The sequence below is a fragment of the Dendropsophus ebraccatus genome, chromosome 4, assembly GCF_027789765.1.
Source record: "Dendropsophus ebraccatus isolate aDenEbr1 chromosome 4, aDenEbr1.pat, whole genome shotgun sequence".
Taxonomy (NCBI): Eukaryota; Metazoa; Chordata; class Amphibia; order Anura; family Hylidae; genus Dendropsophus; species Dendropsophus ebraccatus.
In genome coordinates, this window is record NC_091457.1 from 46,915,125 (window position 1) to 46,936,104 (window position 20,980).

The 20,980-nt window shown below is 45.1% G+C and overlaps 1 protein-coding gene across 1 annotated transcript in view; it reads right to left on the reverse strand.

The window, feature by feature from the left end:
* The window catches only part of LOC138789625 (leucine zipper protein 2-like), a 198,855-nt gene that overhangs the window by 111,099 nt on the left and 66,776 nt on the right, over positions 1-20,980 (reverse strand). Inside the window, exon 5 of the mRNA XM_069968364.1 lies at positions 13,197-13,259. Within this exon, the coding sequence (XP_069824465.1) occupies positions 13,197-13,259 (63 nt within the window). The remainder of the gene's footprint in view (positions 1-13,196; positions 13,260-20,980) is intronic.

Below are 20,980 nucleotides of genomic sequence, written 5' to 3' on the forward strand. Positions count from 1 at the left end.
TCGGGGGCAACGTGCGGTGGTCGGGGGCAACGTGCGGTGGTCAGAGGCAACGTGCGGTGGTCAGAGGCAACGTGCGGTGGTCAGAGGCAATCTGGGGGGAATTACATGTGATTAGAGGCAACCTGGGGGGGTTACAGACAATCTGCGGTGGTTACGGGCAACATGGGGTGGTTACAGACAATCTGGGGTGGTTACGGATAAACGGAAGTGCTTATAGGTAATCAGGGGTGGGTACATGTAATTTTGGGTGGTTACGGCAATCTGGAGGGGGTCACTGGCAACGTGTGTGAGTTAGAGGCAACGTGCAGTGGTTAGAGGCAACATGCGGTGGTTACGTGCAATATGCGGGGTTACGGGCAATCGGGGCTGATTACGGACCATCTGGAGGGGCTCACTGGCAATTTGGGGTGGTTACAGGCAACGTGCGGTGGTTATGGGCAACGTGCGGTGGTTACGGGCAACATGCGGTGGTTATAGGCAACATGCGGTGGTTATAGGCAATGTCCGGTGGTTATAGGCAACGTGCGGTGGTTAGTGGCAACGTGCGGTGGTTAGTGGCAACGTGCGGTGGTTAGTGGCAACATGCGGTGGTTATGGGCAACGTGCGGTGGTTAGTGGCAACGTGCGGTGGTTAGTGGCAACGTGCGGTGGTTATGGGCAAGGTGCGGTGGTTATGGGCAACGTGCGGTGGTTAGTGGCAATGTGCGGTGGTTAGTGGCAACGTGCGGTGGTTAGTGGCAACGTGCGGTGGTTAGTGGCAACGTGCGGTGGTTATGGGCAACGTGCGGTGGTTATGGGCAATGTGCGGTGGTTATGGGCAACGTGCGGTGGTTATAGGCAACGTGCGGTGATTACGGGCAATCTGGGGTGGATACGGGCAATCTGGGGCGGATATGGGCAACCTGCGGTGGTTACGGGTAATTTGGGGGGGCTAGGGGTAATCTGGGAGTAAACTGCAATTATTACTATAATAAAAAGTGTGTGTTTTATTTTTTGTATGTTTGTCACTTTTTGTACTTTATACATTAATTTTCACTGTATTACTATGATTACTGTGATATTTTCTATCACAGTAATCATAGTTCAGTGACAGAGACCAAATTGGTCTCTGTCACTTTAAATTTTCAGAGCTAACTGCTTCTGGAGCGCATGCGCACTTCAGAATCAGCCTGGACGTCGAGGAGGACGGAGCTCCGTGGATCAGGTAACGTATGTGGGGAAGGGGGGGTGACTGGGGGACGGGGGTGACTGGGGGGGTGGGGGGCGACTTGGGGGGGGGGGCACGTTGACACTTTTTATCCCCTGTCACCAATGATTTATGGTGACAGGGGATAAAAAGTGCCGGCAGCACTGGGAACAGGCGATCGGCGGTATATAGTATATACCGCCGATCGCCTGCTCCGGGACCACACGGGGGGGTCCCCGATCACTGCCCCATGCTGTCCGCTACCTCCGGTGGCGGAGAGCATGGGGCTTTGATCACTTATTCATTTCCATCCCTGCGAACAAACATCGTTTGTTTGCAGGGATGGGGGCGGCCATCTTGGATCTGATGGCCGCCCGGGTAGGGTGATCGGGGGGCTGATCTGGGGTCTGAGGGGACATTTTTCATCTCCCCCCACCGTGGATTCACGGTGGGGGGAGATGAAAGCTATCGGCGGCGCCGGTAATGCCCGGTACCGGCGGATCGCCGCTAAAGAGGTAGTAGCGGCGATCCGCCGGTATCGGAGGACGAGGGGAGGGGGCCGGGGGACACACTGTTAGTGGCGGTGGGGGGAGGCAGCGTTCTGCAGCCTCCCCCCGCCGCCCGATCGGCGGGGGACACTGAATCTCCCCATAAACGCTGCGGTCGCATTGACCGCGGCGTTTATGGGGTTAACTGCCCGGGGGGGAGCGCGGCTCCCCTCCGGGCAGTGGCAGCAGGAGGAGGCTGTGTGACACAGCCTCCTCCTGCTGCCCGATCTTACCTAGGGACAGAGGGGGGAGGCAGGGAAAGCATGACGTCCAGGGACGTCATGATGCATTCTGCCACTGCTTTTCATGACGTCCCTGGACGTCATATTGGGGGAAGGGGTTAAAATATCATTGTGCTGACCACATTTTTCTATTTATTTAGGGTACAAATAATGAGGAAAACACACTTAACAACTGGGAACAAAAAAACATAGGAAAATTGTTACATGGTGTTATCTAACTATCATATATCTATTATCTATCTGTCTATCTATCTATCTATCTACAAGTTCACAAGCACAGGACACTGCAACACGTGGTGCCAGCAGTTCAGGACTTGATTGAGCATTTCTTTTAAATAGACAAACAGAACAAGCCGCGGCACTCCAATTCAGTAAAAATATTCCAATGGTGTTTATTCCATATACAAAATTACAGATGCAATGTTTCTGCGCTATCTATCTATCTATCTATCTATCTATCTATCTATCTATCTATCTATCGAATAAGAAACCAATAATTTTGAGGTTGTCCTCACATTAAAAGAAAAAAATAATTTTAAGTTATTTACTGAATTCTGGTAGAGACAGACTTGACTTATAGTAAATGATAAGAAAATAAAACCAACATTATTCTTCTCTTGGCTGTTACCATAGTCTCCATTTTGTCATTTTTTTTTTTTACACAACTTAAAAAAAGAAGCAAACTAACTGGTGCTTTCCCCAAACTTTTGCTGATGAGGCTCTATAGTGACACCATTGCTATTAATATATTTTATGTGATTATGCTTGCCATTGTCTTTGCATTATATCACAGTCTTTAAATTTAGTGTCGCTAGTGGCTTGACTTTCATATAGAAGACCATTTATTTCTTACTTTCTCAAAAGCATTAACTTTCTCATTGGCTGACAGTCTAACAAATGGTACAAAGTGTCTGCAATTAATTTTCAATCCTTGAGATATTCTTCTGTGTGTTTTTCTTTTAATGGAAGGATTTAAAAGCGGCATTTTATCATCACTCCCTGACATAGGCACAAAAATGACAGCTCCAATTGCTATTTAAATGCAGCATCCAGATACTAAATAGGTTTACAAAGTAAAGCTTCTTCAGTCATCTCTGGAGTGCGACCTTCAGATGATGATATAGGACTTTTTAGTCTGCTGTAAATTGAATACATGATTTTTGTTTTACTGTCACATAAATACAGAGGAACAATGGTCAAACTATTTTCTTGTATTACTTACAGTGTAAAGCGTCACTGTATACTGTATTCTACTGTATAACTCTCCAACTGAATAACTATCCAAATGAAAAAAATTATATATGTTTGGAATATAAAAGGAATCCCATGCAGGAGGAAAAACAGACAATATTAGAGGGAAACTGTCAGGGATACACTCCAGACTGATGATCCTGTTAGATACAGTAGCTGTTAGGTCATGAAGACACATAGTACCTTTCATATATATGGCTGTGCTTCCAGAATGTAGAAAAAATGCTTTTATTCTACAGTACAGAGTCAAAGAGGCTTTTACGAACTCCTAAATAGCTGCAAGCTTTAAAGTTTCCTCTTCCCCCCCAAGTAATTTCAAGTATGGAAGGGAGATTAAAAAGGTTTCACAAAAGTCCAGCAGATGTGTGCACAGATGGTATTGTGTCACATATGATATTGTGTCAGTCTAAGGTTGATAGTTCTTAAAGCAAAGTCACACTACAAACTCTGCACTCTCTGCAGACTCCTCTCATTCCTGACTGCTTAGCAGCCAGTATCAGATTTCAGCTGCTGCGGAAACATCAGTTAGGGACCATTCACACATGCATAAAATACTATCCATGCATGGAAAGTATTATGCGGACCGACCTTGGAGCTTCTGGCATTGGCATTCATTACAAATGCTTATGCCAGGAGCTCTGAGGTCTGGTCTGCAGAATACTGTCCGAGCATGGACAGTATTTAGCAGATGTGTAAATGGCCCCTTAGAGGAAGTGTCTTTTATAATGAATGTAAATAGTGAAAGGGAAAAAGCTGATCCTTTTCCCTTGGTGAAGGAAAGTATTGCTCTGGATATGTATATATGGTATGTAGAGAGCCACTGCAGCGGCCACTGTATGTTGCCTTAACCCCTTTAGCCCATTAAGGACCAAGGACGTAACTGTACACCTTTTTTTGAGGGTGCTCAAGGACGTATAGTTAATTCCTGGGATGAAACGGGCACAGGAGCTGTGCCCGTGCCATCCCGTGGCAGGTCCCGAATCTGACATGACCCGCGCCACAACATATAAAGTCTTTTATAGTGCAGACTACACCTCCAAGTGTGACTGCCTTGGTGTCAAGACACTGTTCACACCAGGCACAGGGAGTAGTGTACGCAATTGTAGTTGTAAACGCCCACTCATAAACGTCATGGAGTGAAGCTTTTTATTTCGGACATGGGCGAGAAGCGGTGTCTGTAGAAGCGTGCATGCGTGTGAAACAGCTGTTACCTGATCCGGTAAGTGTCTGGCGTCCACGCTGTAGCCCAGAATGTCCAGTTACTTTTAATGCATGTGAAGAATTAAAACAATAAAGAAGATCACATGAACTGGTGAGTGCCCTCATCTTTTCTCTATGAATTGTGAGTTAGTTTTTCCATACTTGGTCTACAGTGTGTTACTTTTCAAAAAGAAGTAGAGAGGTGGGAAATGTCTATATTTCTCCAAGGTTCTTGGCTTCAGGTACAGCAACTGTGACTATCTCTTGATGTTGACTCAGACAGACATGATGATATGATTGATAAAACCACTTCCAGGACTTATGGGAGGCATCTTACTTTGCAGCTTTTTTTTGTCCACACACCTAAAACTTTTGAACAGTACTATTATTGTCTTTAGAACTGACATCTAAATCAGGGAAACCTGGGTAGATGCAAGCACGCACTGATTTTTAAAAGAACTTTGTGATTCAGCCAAACAAGATCTGTACTTGTCAAGCTGAGGAAAATATAGACATTGTGCACACAGTGCCTAAGTCACTTAAGTGCCCAAATACTTTACATCTGTAGTTGGCTCTTTGTGTCTTTCATTTTACCCTCTAGTCCAAGAAAATAGACACTGCACAACTATTTATTTTATTCTCAAGAATTAGTAGCGAACAACATAATGTTCTATGCCACTCTGTGTGATGCACATAGTTGAAAATAAATTTTATATCGCAAAATAAATTTCATATTATAAGACATCAAATGAGATGAATACAGTGTTTTTAATAGATAAGTGTGTTCAGGAAAGGCATCTAGCAATGAAACCTTCAGTGGGAAAAAGGATCTAATTTCTGTGTCCATAAAAATTTGTCAACAAATAAATATTCTGCAGGCTATAACTTTGTAATCAATCATATGGAACTGCCATATTATAGAACAATGTAATTTATGCCATGATCTGTCAATCTATACCCCCAGGCTAAAAACATTTAAAGTCAAGTATAAAACATAAAGACCATATTCACAACATATTCACACAGAATATGAAAGTAACACTTGACAGTATGGCTAATACTCTCACTGGGTAGCCTACATCCTACTATGCAAAATAACTTATGAATGTTGTTAAATATGCAAAATATGAATGGAAAAGACAAATTAGAATAGGTGAGACCACTGAAGAATGCAAAGTATAACTAAAACAACAAATCCACTATAAACACCCAAAAATTTTAGTTGCCTGTCCCTAAACATTTTATGGAACATAACCACAAGGTGATCGAGCTTAAATTTTCCATCCTGAACCATATACCTAGACTTAGAAGAGGTGAGGATAGGGTGTCCCGCCTCAAAAAATGTGAATTAGAATGGATCTACAAGCTTGAGACCCTAACACCTGGCGGTATGAACATAGACTTAAAAATGGGACTGGCCACTGGTTACTAAATTTTTTTTTCTTACTTTTTTTTTCTCTTTATTCCTTGTCTTTCCGGTTCTTCTCATTCTCATTTTTGGTTCGTCACCGAACCGAACTTTGAGAAAGTTCGTAATGAATCTAGTTAAAATAACAACAAATAAAATCACAGAATAGACCAGATACCAAGGATTATTATTTCTATAATCCCTTGTATCCTGGTTTTCTGTGAATATCAAGATGTGTGACATCACCCCTGTTAGGGTGAGACCTTAAGTTAGTCTCCTCAGATATACCTGGGTGCTGCCTTATCAAAAATGTAATGTGACAGCTGTCTGTGAGTATCAACCAAGACACATAAAAGCAACTTCAGTGTTTAAGCTGATCTACTTTATTAAGTGAAAATCTCTGTTTATATCTTTACAATAAAGCTTAACCCTTTCCCGCATATGGACGTACCGGCACGTCCAAATCTGCATACAGTTCCTGCAGATGGACGTGCCGGCACGTCCACGGGATGACAGGGGCGCAGGAGCTGCACTCCTGTCATCTTCGGCGGGGCCCGGCTGTCAGTGATAGCCGGGCACCCGCCGCAACTGCCGAGATCCGGGCCGTGCCCGGATCCCGGCAGTTAACCCCTTAGTGGCCGCCGATACGGCGGTCACTAATGGGCCGGCGCTGTACTTCATTTCATCTCCCCCCACCGTGAATCCACGGCGGGGGGAGATGAAATAAGTCAATCAGACCCCAGATCAGCCCCCCTAGTGGGCTGGTCACTAACCCTCTCCCTCCCCGCGGCGGCCATCAGATCCAAGATGGCCGCCGCAATCACTGTGAACAGACTAATGTCTGTTCACAGTGATCAGAAAATAAAAATGAATGAAAGCCCCATGCTCTCCGCCACCGGAGGTAGCGGAGAGCATGGGGCAGTCATCGGGAGCCCCCCTGTGGGGTCCCGGTACAAGCGATCAGCGGTATATACTATATACCGCTCATCGCTTGTGCCATGTGGAACCCGGCACTTTTTATCCCCTGTCACCATCAATGATTGGTGACAGGGGATAAAAAGTGTCACCGTGCCCCCCCCCAAGTCGCCCCCCACCCCCCCTGTCACCCTCGCCCCCCAGTCACCCCCCCCCCCTTCCCCATATACTCACCTGCTCCTGGAGCTCCTTCCTCCTCGACGTCCAGGCTGGTTATGAAGTGCGCATGCGCTCCACAACCAGCCAAGCTCTGAAAATTTAAAGTGACAGAGACCAATTTGGTCTCTGTCACTGAACTATGATTACTGTGATAGAAAATATCACAGTAATCATAGTAGTACAGTGAAAATGAATGTATAAAGTACAAAAAGTGACAAACATACAAAAAAATAAAACACACACTTTTTATTATAGTAATAATTGCAGTTTACTCCCAAATAACCCTTAACCCCCCCCCAGATTACCCGTAACCGCCCCAGGTTGTCCGTAATCACGCCAGATTGCACGTAACCCCCCAGATTACACGTAACCACCGCATGTTGCCCGTAACCACCGCACGTTGCCCGTAACTACCGCACGTTGCCAGTGACCCCCTCCAGATTGTCCATAATCACCCCAAATTACATGTACCCACCCCAGATTACCTATAAACACTTCAGTTTATCCATAACAATGCCAGATTGTCTGTAACCCCCCCCCCCCAGGTTTCCTGTGACCACCCCAGGTTTCCGTAATCATGCCAGATTACATGTAACCCCCCCAGATTGCACGCAACCACAGCAGGTTGCCTCTGAACACCGCAGGATGCCTCTGACCACCGCACGTCGCCTCTGACCACCGCACGTTGCCACTGACCACCGCACGTTGCCACTGACCACCGCACGTTGCCACTGACCACTTCACCTTGCCTCTAACCACCCCAAATTGCCAATGACCGCCTCCAGATTGCCCGTAACCACGCCAGATTACAGGTACCCACCTCAGATTACCTATGAGCACTTCAGTTTATCCGTAACCACCCCAGATTGCCCGTAACTACCCCAGATTGTCCGTAACCACCCCACGTTGCCCGTAACCACCCCACGTTGCCCGTAACCACAGCAGGTTGCCTGTAACCACCCTAGAATACCCGTAACCACCCCAGGTTGTCTGTAACCACAGCAGGTTGTCCGTATCTATGTCACGTTGCCCGTAACCACCCCAGGTTGCCCGTAACCACCCCAGGTTGCCTGTAACCACCCCAGGTTGCCTGTAACCACAGCAGGTTGTCCGTATCCATGTCACGTTGCCCGTAACCACCCCAGGTTGCCTGTAACCACCCCAAGTTGCCTGTAACCACCCCAGGTTGCCTGTAACCACAGCAGGTTGTCCGTATCCATGTCACATTGCCCGTAACCACCCTAGGTTGCCCGTTACCACCCCAGGTTGCCCGTAACCACCCCAGGTTGCCCGTAACAACCCCAGGTTGCCTGTAACCACCCCAGGTTGCCGCGACCACCCCATGTTGACCGTATCCACCTCATGTTGACCGTATCCACCCCAGATTACCCGTTACCACCCCAGGTTGTCTGTAACCACAGCAGGTTGTCCGTATCCACCCCACATTGCCTGTAACCACCCCAGGTTGTCCATGACCACACCATGTTGACCGTATCCACCCCAGATTAACCATAACCACCCCAGGTTGTCTGTAACCACAGCAGGTTGTCCGTATCCACCCCACGTTGCCTGTAACCACCCCAGGTTGCCGGTAATCACCCCAGGTTGCCTGTGACCACCCCATGTTCACCGTATCCACCCCAGATTACCCGTAACCACCCCAGGTTGCTTGTAACCACCCCAGGTTGCCTGTGACCACCCCATGTTCACCGTATCCACCCCAGGTTGTCCGTATCCACCCCAGACTACCAGTAACCACCCCAGGTTGTCCGTATCCACCCCAGATTAACCATAAGCACCCCAGGTTGCCCGTAACCACCCCCAGATTACCTGGAACCACCCCAGACTGTCCGTAACCACCCCACGTTACCTGTAATCTCATTTTTTTATTGTATTTTAGTAACTGCGCTATTCTAATAACCGATACTAGCTGCGGTTTTGCTCCAGCAAATTGACGCTCCTTCCCTTCTGAGCCCTGCTGTGTGCCCATACAGTGGTTTACGCCCACATATGGGGTATCGTTGTACTCAGGAGAACCTGCGTTACAGATTTTGTGGTACGTTTTTTCTCCTGTTTCTTGTGAAATTTAGAAATTTTAAACTAAATGAACATATTATTGGAAAAATTCGAGTTTTTCATTTTTACTAGCCAATTTTGAATACTTTCCTCCAATACCTGTTGGGTCAAAATGCTCACCACACACCAAGATGAATTCTTTAAGGGGTGCACTTTCCAAAATGGGGTGACTTATGGGGTGGGTTCACTCCATTGGCACTACAGGGGCTCTGCAAACGCACCTGGTGCTCAGAAACTTCTTCAGAAAAATCTGCACTGAAAATGCTAATTGGCGCTCCTTCCGTTCTGAGCCCTGCTGTGTGCCCATACAGTGGTTTATACCCACATATGGGGTACTGTTCTACTCAGGAGAACCTGCGTTACAGATTTTGCGGTGAACTTTCTCTCCTGTTCCTCAAGAAATTTAGAAATTTCAAACTAAAGGAACACATTATTGGAAAAATTCGCGTTTTTAATTTTTACTGTCTACTTTTGAATACTTTCCTCTAATACCTGTGGGGTCAAAATGGTCACCACACCCCAAGATGAATTCTCTAAGGGGTGCACTTTCTAAAATGGGGTGACTTATGGGGAGATTTTACTTCGCTGGCACTACAGGGGAACTGCAAATGCACCTGGCGCTCAGAAACTTCTTCAGCAAAATCTGCATTGAAAATGCTAATTGGCGCTCCCTTTATTCTGAGCCCCGCTGTGTGCCCATACAGTGGTTTACGCCCACATATGGGGTACTGTTGTACTCAAGAGAATCTGCCTTATAAATTTTGGGGTAATTTATTTCTCTTGTTCCTCGTGAAATTGAGAAATTTCAAACTAAACGAACATATTATTGGAAAAATTTGAGTTTTTCATTTTTACAGTCTAATTTTGAATACTTTCCTCTAACACCTGTGGGGTCAAAATGCTCATCCTACCCCAAGATGAATTCTCTGAGGGGTGCACTTTCCAAAATGGGGTGACTTATGGCAGGATTTTACTCCGCTGGCACTACAGGGGCACTGCAAACGCACCTGGCGCTCAGAAACTTCTACAGCAAAATCTGCATTGAAAAAGCTAATTGGCGCTCCCTTCCTTCTGATCCTCGCTGTGTGCCCATACAGTGGTTTACGCCCACATATGGGGTACCGTTGTACTCAAGAGAATCTGCTTTATAAATTTTGGGGTAATTTTTTTCTCTTGTTCCTCGTGAAATTGAGAAATTTCAAACTAAACGAACATATTATTGGAAAAATTCGAGTTTTTCATTTTTACGGTCTAATTTTGAATACTTTCCTCTAACACCTGTGGGGTCAAAATGCTCATCCTACCCCAAGATGAATTCTTTGAGGGGTGTACTTTCCAAAATGGGGTGACTTTGGAAAAGCTAATTGGCACTCCCTTCCTTCTGAGCCCCTCTGTGTGCCCATACAGTGGTTTACGCCCACATATGGGGTACCGTTGTACTCATGAGAACCTGTGTTACAAATTTTGGGGTGCTTTTTCTCTCATGTTCCTTTTGAAAATTAGAAACTTTACTCTAAACGTATATATTATTGGAAAATTTTAATTTTCCATTTTTTTACGGCCTAATAGTGAATACTTTGCTCCAGCCCCTGTAGGGTTAAAATGCTCATTATACCCCTAGATTAATTCTTTAAGGTGTGAAGTTTCCAAAATGGGGTCACTTATTGGGGTTTCCAGTATACAAGCCTCCTAAATCAAGTTAAGATAAGAACTGGTCCCTAAAAAAATCAGTTTTGGAAACTTTCACGAAAATGTGGTAATTTGCTGATAAATTTCTAAGCCCCGTAACACCCTAAAAAATTAAAATATGTATATGAAATGAAGCCAGAATAAAGAGGACATATCGGTAATGTGACTTAGTAACTAATTTATGTGCTACGACTTTCCTTTTTTAGAAGCAGAGAATTTTAAAGTTCATAAAATGCAAATTTTTTTAATTTTTCATGATATTTTGATGTTTTTCACAAAAAATACACAAAGTAGTGACCAAATTTTGCCACTAATATAAAGTGCCATATGTGACAAAAAAATAATCTCAGAATCGCTAGCATATGTTAAAGCATCACTGAGCTATGAGCGCATAAAGTGAGACAGGTCAGATTTTGAAAAATGAGCCTGGTCATTAAGGCCCAAATAGGCTTAGTCTTGAAGGGGTTAAAAAAAAAATAGGAAAACCCTGTTTAGCCGCAACCGACAAGTAAAAAAAAAAAAAAAAAAGTCCCATCACTGTCCCAGAAAAAAAAAGTCCCATTGGCTGTCCCATCACTATACAGTTGTGTAGAAAAATGTTGGTGACTCATTGGTATTCTTGGTGTCTAAGACCATGCACCCCAGTGCTGATGTCTGGTCCTTTAATTATGGGCAAGGGCAGTACATGTCTGTTACTGCTCATTGGGTCAACATCTTCCCAGAAGACCATCAGAAAATTAGCTCATTCTTGCCACTGTCACCTCCCCAGTGCTTTAGGGGGCCAGTTCTGCCTCCACCACCTTGCAACCATCCGCCGCTTTGACTGCAGTCCAACCTGCCCCAGTGTCTTATTAACAATGTCAAGCCCGGCGATCTCAGGCTGTCCTCCATTTTGTGAGCCTGGGTGAATGGAGCCACAGTGGGCAGGAATCCGCCGGGCCATCAGGGAGGAGATAAATGAATGGCTGACCCCAGGTAAACTAACAGTGGAAAGTTTTGTAGCCCACAATGGGAGGAACATTGTCTCTGCAGTGCAGCAGGAAGGGCTGGGTCATACACCTTGTATGGCACATGTAATAAACCTCATAGTACACAGGTTTATTCGAACATGTTCTGCCAATTGTTAATCCCTTTTGAGGAGGCAACTCTGTTTGTGAGCAGGCAGGACTATAGGATCAACAACATCATCCCACTCGTCCATGTTGTGGAAAGTGTGCTGAACAACATCAGCGAGGATTCCCAGGCCACCACTCCAAGGCTGAACATCATCCTCCTCCATCAATTGTCTGTTCTTAACCATACTGGCCTGGGTACAATCAGGTAATTCCTCCTCCTCAAATAGTCTGTTCTCAACCATACTGGCCTGAGTGCAATCAAGTGGTGCCGCCTCCTCCAATAGTCTCTTTTCAACCATACTGGGCTAGGTGCAATCAAGTGCTGCTGCCTCCTCCTCCGTCAATTGTCTGTTCTTAACCATACTGGGTCCAATACAGTACTATTACTGCTGCTGGTTCCACTGTCAAATGTCTGTTTTCCATCCTACTGGGTCCAAGGAACTTTGTGTCCTATGTCCCGTGTTATCACTTAAACATTGGCTAATTTTTTTTTCACTATTTTTGCACTTAGATTTTTTCCAGTTTTTTCATTGTAATAGCAACTGCAACTAAACGAAACAATACCCTATCAGACTCCCACTATTGTAGCTGCAATTATTTAGCCGTTATAGCAAGGCTCGTTTTAGGTTCGGTTCGTACAAATCCGAACTTGTGAAAGTTCGCCGGATCGAACCGAACCAAACTTTTCAAAAGTTCACTCATCCCTATACCTAATCATCACTTATTCTTGTTTTATGCACTTTATATGATATGAATACTTATGACCATGAGAGTTTGGTCTCGTATTACCATTACTTGAGGACGTACAATGATTGAGCATCACCATATGACTGATCATGTATTATTTACAATGTTTATATTCTTTATAATTTGATAGTTTGAATTGTAATCATGCACACATGTATATATACTAAGCTTTTTGAGTGTTTTGTATCACTGCTTAAGAAAGGCTACACATAGAGCCGAAACATTGCATTGGTGTGATTAAAAGTGTATATTCCTTGGAAGTGTGGTCTCCATCATCTATTTTGGACCAGGACAAGGTCAGGCTAAGTCTCAAAACCAGGATTCCAAGAGTTAAATGAAAGTTCCTTTCTATGCCACAGGTGAATAAAAAAAAATACATAGACAAACAAACACATTTTTTTGTTAACAGCAAAAGGACTGTGCAGATCATAGTTACTACTCTGAAAACTGGCTCCCCAGCTGGGCCTCACCAACAACTAGGGGGCGCCTCACTGGTGAGGCCCGCCTTAAAGTTTGGGAAGCCCTGCTATACAGTATATTTTAGGAAAACCTTCAATGTAATCTTACCACAACAACAAATACAATCAGCAATAACTGTACCTTGGAAACTAAATCTTTCTTTCCATACCGAAACTCTTTCAGTTGGGCCTGTATACGTTTAGACTGAGGGAAAGAAATAAAAACACCATTAATAAAGTGGATGTGCTGTAACAATAAATCTAGATTTTGTTCTTATTGCTATGCAGTAAATCAAAAAGGGTCAAGCTTGTAAGTGACCTAGCGATAAGCAGTCATATACAATTATCTCAGATGAACGACTTTAATTCAGAATCTCAAATCCTATAGCCATGCCAATAATTCTTTTAAGCATTAGAAATTCATGGACATAGGATTGGATAACCATACAGAAAGGAATAAGGAACCTCTATTTAATGATGTCTTGACGGACACATTCATGGAAATGTTCCTACATAATTCATAAGTCAATAAAGAAAACTTGGCTAAAGCTAAATCATGTATTTATGTATACTGTAGGTAGCAGATTTGTTTCCCTGTCACACTTAAATGTGTTTAGAGTACTACCTCAATGTTAGATAGTAAATGGTATGACTAGATGGCTACCATGATTCCCCCTTATCTTTTAATAGCACAGTAATTTTATCAACATGGTAGCACCAGTCTAGGGATAGTGAAGGGGAAATTAGATTTTTTTTTTAAATAAAAAATGCATTCAAATGCTGGAATTCATCTATTCAGAGTAATATAAAGGCAATATATAACCTCTACTGAGAACCAGTGTCAGGAGCTGGGCCGCACACTCGGCTCCTGCAATGCAAGGGCACCCGGCCGACTCTCTGACAGTGCCAGTGGAGCCCCTAGTGACCGGCCCGGTCATTTACTACGGGTACGCCATTGGCATCACTAGATGCTGGCGGCGCTTCTGTTTGATGTTGCCGGGGCTTCATTAACCTCAGCCAATTGGCATTAGGTGTTGCCTAATAATTGTTACTGACTGACAGCAGGCATCGCCAGTCACAGGTCAGTATGGCCTTGGGGTTGGAGTCTCAGCCATAATCATGCCTGGGGCTGGGACTCCAGGTTCCATAAGTATCCCCCATTTCCCTTGTTTCCTTGCCTGCGATAGTGCCTAGTTATCTAGTTTATCTTGACCTAGTGTTATATCCTGCATTGTATTTCTGGTTATCTGAATGCTGGTTCTTGACTTGTGACTACCCTCTTGGATTTTGTATTGCACTACACCACTTGTTTGTTATCGACCTGGATCTCTGACTTTGCCTTTGTGTGTGTGTGTGTGTGTGTGTTTGTCTTGTTTTGTTCTGTGTTACACTAGGATTAGTTCAGGGCTTTGTCAACCAGTTGTCTATTGCCATATAGGGCTCCTAAGGCAAGTAGGCAGGTACAGCAGGGTGGGTGCAAGCTTCAGGGCTCACCTGTCCTTCTGTTACCCTTTCCCTGATTCCTAACAATCAGGCTTTCCACAACTTACATCTTCTATCTGGCAGTCAATAAGGTTAATTTTGTTTCCAACCAAGAGAAAATGTTTTGGATCAGGGAATCAAATATTCATTATGAGGTTTAATGCTTGTAATTTTGTAATCTGCAGTCTACTTTGATCTTTAAGATATTTCTTTTAACTCAGCCTAGCATATTGAGTAGGATTTAGTTCTAGTTCCTCACTCCTTATTCCCCTCCTTACTAGAGATGAGGGAATGTCTAGCACAATGAGGTTTGTCCGAACCCAAACATGTGGCATTTGATTACTGGTGGCTTCAGAAGTTGCATTCCACTCTGGAAAACATTGATACAGCCAATGGCTATGTTCACACAACGTAAGGTTCATATTAATCATGGTCGTTGATGCCGATTTGAAACAACGGTTGTGATTAATATGAACCTTACATTGTGCTTCCCTCTATGGAATCCTGGCCGAAGTGTATACACATAGAGTACACTCCGGCCGGGATCCCTATCGCCCTTGCAAAAAACTGACATGTCAGTTTTCTGCAGCCGCTATTCATTGAATAGAGGCCGCAGAAAACCTGTCAGTGCTCCATTCGCATGCTCCATTGTGTGCAGTGGGGAATTTGGATGCGGGGGCACACTGATGCACCCGCATCCGAATTCAGCAGCAGTGAATATAATCCGGCCAGTACTGCAGTACCAGCCTGAATGATCTTCTCTGACTTCTCTGTCATGGAACGGCCGGTGTCTTACTGCGTGGGAACATGGTCTATGACTGTATCCATGTTTTCTAGCCAGCCTTGGGGCTGCATCCTACTCCTTCGGCCACTGGAAATCAAATGTTTCATGATTGGGTTAATGTTGCAGGTTCAGAGTTGAATTCTACTCATGGGGGGACATGTATCAAGCAGTGTACCTTGTGCTCGTTAGCATTTTTTGGCGTATGTGTGATATGCACAGACCTTTGTCAGATTTACTAAACAGTGTAGCTCGGTGTATGGGTGAATATTAGATTAGATTAGACACTTGATTAAGAGACCGGACCGGTCTCGAAACGCTTTGTGTCGCTGGCATAATTCTTTTAACCCCTTAGTGACCGCCGATACGGCTTTCTACGGCGGTCACTAATGGTCCTTATTCTGCTGCCATCAGCTTTTTACGGCGATGGCAGAGAATAAGGCTGCGGGGCCGGGACGGCCCCCACCCCATCCCCCCGGCTACCGGAGGTAGCTGAGGGGTTGGGGCAGTGTGTGCGGTCCGTCCCGGCCCCCCCCCTTACCGACGATCGCCGCTATTAACGTTATAGCGGCGACCGTCGGTAATGGAGATTACCGGTGCCGCCGCCACCTTTCATCTCCCCCCGCCGTGAATCTACGGCGGGGGGAGATGAAATAAGTGTATATCAGACCCCAGATCAGACCCCCCTAGTGCCCCGATCACTAACCTCCCTCCCCCGGCGGCCATCATTTCCAAGATGGCCGCCGCAATCGCTGTGAACCGACTAACGTCGGTTCACAGCGATTAAAAAGTTAAAATGAATGAAAGCCCCATGCTCTCCGCCACCGGAGGTAGCGGAGAGCATGGGGCAGTCATCGGGACCCCCCCTGTGGGGTCCCGGTACAAGCGATCAGCGGTATATACTATATACCGCTGATCGCTTGTACCATGTGCTCCCGGCACTTTTTATCCCCTGTCACCATAAATGATTGGTGACAGGGGATAAAAAGTGATGTCCCCCCACCCCCCAAGTCGCCCCCCACCCCCCCTGTCACCACCGTCCCCCAGTCACCCTCCCTTCCCCATATACTCACCGGATCCACGGAGCTCCTTCCTCTTCGGTGTCCTGGCTGGTTATGAAGTGCGCATGCGCTTCACAACCAGCCAAGCTCTGAAAATTTAAAGTGACAGAGACCAATTTGGTCTCTGTCACTGAACTATGATTACTGTGATAGAAAATATCACAGTAATCATAGTAATACAGTGAAAATGAATATGTAAAGTACAAAAAGTGACAAACATACAAAAAAATAAAACACACACTTTTTATTATAGTAATAATTGCAGTTTACTCCCAAATTACCCCTAACCCCTCCCCAGATTACCCGTAACCACCGCACGTTGCCCGTAACCACCGCACGTTGCCCGTAACCACCGCACGTTGCCCGTAACCACCGCACGTTGCCCGTAACCACCGCAAATTGCCAGTGACCCCCTCCAGATTGCCCGTAACCACCCCAAATTACATGTACCCACCCCAGATTACCTATAAGCACTTCAGTTTATCAGTAACAATCCCAGATTGTCTGTAACCCTTCCAGGTTGCACATAACCCCCCCAGGTTCCCCGTAATCATGCCAGATTACATGTAACCCCCCCCCAGATTGCACGTAACCACCGCGCGTTGCCTCTGACCACGCCACGATGCCTCTGACCACGCCACGATGCCTCTGACCACGCCACGATGCCTCTGACCACGCCACGATGCCTCTGACCACGCCACGATGCCTCTGACCACCCCACGATGCCTCTGACCACGCCACGATGCCTCTGACCACGCCACGATGCCTCTGACCACGCCACGATGCCTCTGACCACCGCACGTCGCCTCTGACCACCGCACGTCGCCTCTGACCACCGCACGTCGCCTCTGACCACCGCACGTCGCCTCTGACCACCGCACGTCGCCTCTGACCACCACACGTCGCCTCTGACCACCCCAAATTGCCAATGACCCCCTCCAGATTGCGGTGCCCATGTCAGATTACAGGTACCCACCCCAGATTGCCTATAAGAACTTCAGTTTATCCATAACCACCCCACATTGCCCGTAACCACCCCACGTTGCCCGTAACCACCCCAGATTGTCTGTAAGCACAGCAGGTTGCCCGTAACCACCCCACGTTTCCCGTAACCATCCCAGATTGTCTGTAAGCACAGCAGGTTGCCCGTAACCAGCCCACGTTGCCCGTTACCAGCCCACGTTGCCTGTAACCAGCCCACGTTGCCTGTAACCAGCCCACGTTGTCTGTAACCAGCCCACGTTGCCTGTAACCACCCCACGTTGCCGTAACCACAGCAGGTTGCCCGTGACCACCACACGTTGCCCATAACCACCACACGTTGCCCGTAACCACCCCGCGTTGCCTGTAACCACCCCACGTTGCCTGTAACCACAGCAGGTTGCCTGTGACCACCCCATGTTGTCCGTACCCACCCCAGATTACCTGTAACCACCTCAGGTTGCCCATAACCACCCCTGGTTGCCCGTAACCACCCCACATTACCTGTAATCTCATTTTTTTTATTTTATTTTAGTAACTGCGCTATTCTAATAACCATTACTAGCTGCGGTTTTGCTCCTGTAAATTGGCGCTCCTTCCCTTCTGAGCCCTGCTGTGTGCCCATACAGTGGTTTATGCCCACATATGAGGTACCGTTTTACTCAGGAGAACCTGCGTTACAGATTTTGGGGTGAATTTTCTCTCCTGTTCCTCGTCAAATTGAGAAATTTCAAACTAAACCAACATATTATTGGAAAAATTAGAGTTTTTCATTTTTACTGGCCAATTTTGAATACTTTCCTCTAATACCTGTGGGGTAAAAATGGTCACCACACACCAAGATGAATTCTTTGAGGGGTGTACTTTCCAAAATGGGGTGACTTTTGGGGGGAATCTATTCTGCTGACACTACAGGGGCTCTGCAAACGCACCTGGCGCTCAGAAACTTCTTCAGAAAAATCTGCACTGAAAATGCTAATTGGCGCTCCTTCCTTTCTGAGCCCGGCTGTGTGCCCATGCAGTGGTTTATGCCCACATATGGGGTACTGTTCTACTCAGGAGAACCTGCTTTACATATATTGGGGTGACATTTCTCTCCTGTTCCTCGTGAAATTGAGAAATTTCAAACTAAAGGAACATATTATTGGAAAAATTCGAGTTTTTCATTTTTACTGTCTACTTTTGAATATTTTCCTCAAACACCTGTGGGGTCAAAATGCTCAACACCCCAAAATAAATTCTTTGAGGGGTGCACTTTCCAAAATGGAGTGACTTATTGGGAGATTTTACTCTGTGGACACTACAGGGGCTCTGCAAACGCACCTGGCACTCGGAAACTTCTTCAGCAAAATCTGCATTGAAAAAGCTAATTGGCGCTCCTTCCCTTTTGAGCCCTCCTGTGTGCCCATACAGTGGTTTACGCCCACATATGGGGTACCATTGTACTCAGGAGAACCTGCGTTACAAATTTTGTGGTACTTTTTTCCTCTTGTTCCTCGTGAAATTGAGAAATTTCAAACTAAAAGAACATAATATTGGAAAAATTTGAGTTTTTCATTTTTACTGTCTACTTTTGAATACTTTCCTCTAATACCTGTGGGGTCAAAATGGTCACCACACACCAAGATGAATACTTTGAGGGGTGCACTTTCCAAAATGGAGTGACTTATGGCGAGATTTTACTCCGCTGGCACTACAGGGGCACTGCAAACGCACCTGGCGCTCGGAAACTTCTGCAGCAAAATCTGCATTGAAAAAGCTAATTGGCGCTCCTTCCCTTCTGAGCCCTCCTGTGTGCCCATGCAGTGGTTTATGCCCACATATGGGGTACCATTGTACTCAGGAGAACCTGCGTTACAAATTTTGGGGTACTTTTTTCCTCTTGTTCCTCGTGAAATTGAGAAATTTCAAACTAAACGAACATATTATTGGAAGAATTCGAGTTTTTCATTTTTACTGTCTTCTTTTGAATACTTTCCTGTAATACCTGTGGGGTCAAAATGGTCACCACACACCAAGATGAATTCTTTGAGGGGTGTACTTTCCAAAATGGGGTGACTTATGGGGGGTTTTCTCTCTGCTGACACTACAGGGGCACTACAAACGCACCTGGCGCTCAGAAACTTCTTCAGCAAAATCTGCATTGGAAAAGCTAATTGGCGCTCCCTTCCTTCTGAGCCCTGCTGTGTGCCCATACAGTGGTTTACGCCCACATATGGGGTACCGTTGTACTCAAGAGAACCTGCATTACAAATTTTGGGGTGCTTTTTGTCTCATATTCCTTTTGAAAATGAGAAACTTTAATCTAAACGTATATATTATTGGAAAATTAAAATTTTCAATTTTTTTACTGCCTAATTGTGAATACTTTCCTCCAGCCCCTGTAGGGTTAAAATGCTCATTATACCCCTAGATTAATTCTTTAAGGTGTGTAGTTTCCAAAATGGGGTCACTTATGGGGGTTTTCAGGATACCAGACTTCTAAATCCATTTAAAAAAAGAACTGGTCCCTAAAAAAATCAGTTTCACGAAAATGTGATAATTTGCTGATAAATTTCTAAGCCCCATAACACCCTAAAAAAGTAAAATATGTTTACCAAATTATGCCAGAATAAAGAAGACATATTGGTAATGTGACTTAGTAACTAATTTATGTGCTACGACTTTCTTTTTTTAGAAGCAGAGAATTTCAAAGTTCATAAAATGCAAATTTTTTTAATTTTTCATGATATTTTGATGTTTTTCACAAAAAACACACAAAGTAGTGACCAAATTTTGCCACTAACATAAAGTGCCATATGTCACGAAAAAACAATCTCAGAATCGCTAGCATACGTTAAAGCATCACTGAGCTATAAGAGCATAAAGTGAGACAGGTCAGATTTTGAAAAATTAGCCTGGTCATTAAGGCCCAAACTAGCTGCAGCACAAAGGGGTTAATATATTTTATGATATTTTATATCACTATTACCTCTTGGACCTGTGCCTGTTTTACCCGCCTTCGAGTGGAGGAGGATACTGACTGTCTTTAATCCCTGTGGGGATTAGTCGGAAGTGGCTGCGGTTCATTCACATGCTATCAGTAAGAGTTGTGCCTTACATCAGCACAACCTACTCAGGTGAGAGTTCTATGTGCTTACTTTCACCACTTCAGCCCTGTCTGAGTTACGCTATGGAGCGCTGTCTTATATTTTGTTTCTATGTGTGAATATGACAGTTTGCGCCTGTTTTTTTCTTTCTTGACTTATGTGGGCGTAGTTATTCTTAAGAATTTTCTTAGCGGTGATTTATGTGCGCATTTTGGAATATTTGCATATTTATTTGCATCTGTACTCCAGTTCCAGGGTAGCGGAACCTTCCTAACTAAGGTCAATTCATGAATATCTGCAGTAAAATGTGCAGTGCCAGGAAAGCTATAGCTATCAATGCGATAAGATCAAATTATTTTTGATGAGCGAATAGTATTCGATTAAATAGCTATTCATGCTATTCGATTGCATATACTGTGATTGCGGGATAATACCTGTTATTTTGCTACTACTGATACGGACGCAAGTGCGTACCACTAGACCGAAATGTACGCTTCGACTTTTGTTCATGAACGTTCAACAAACACGAACC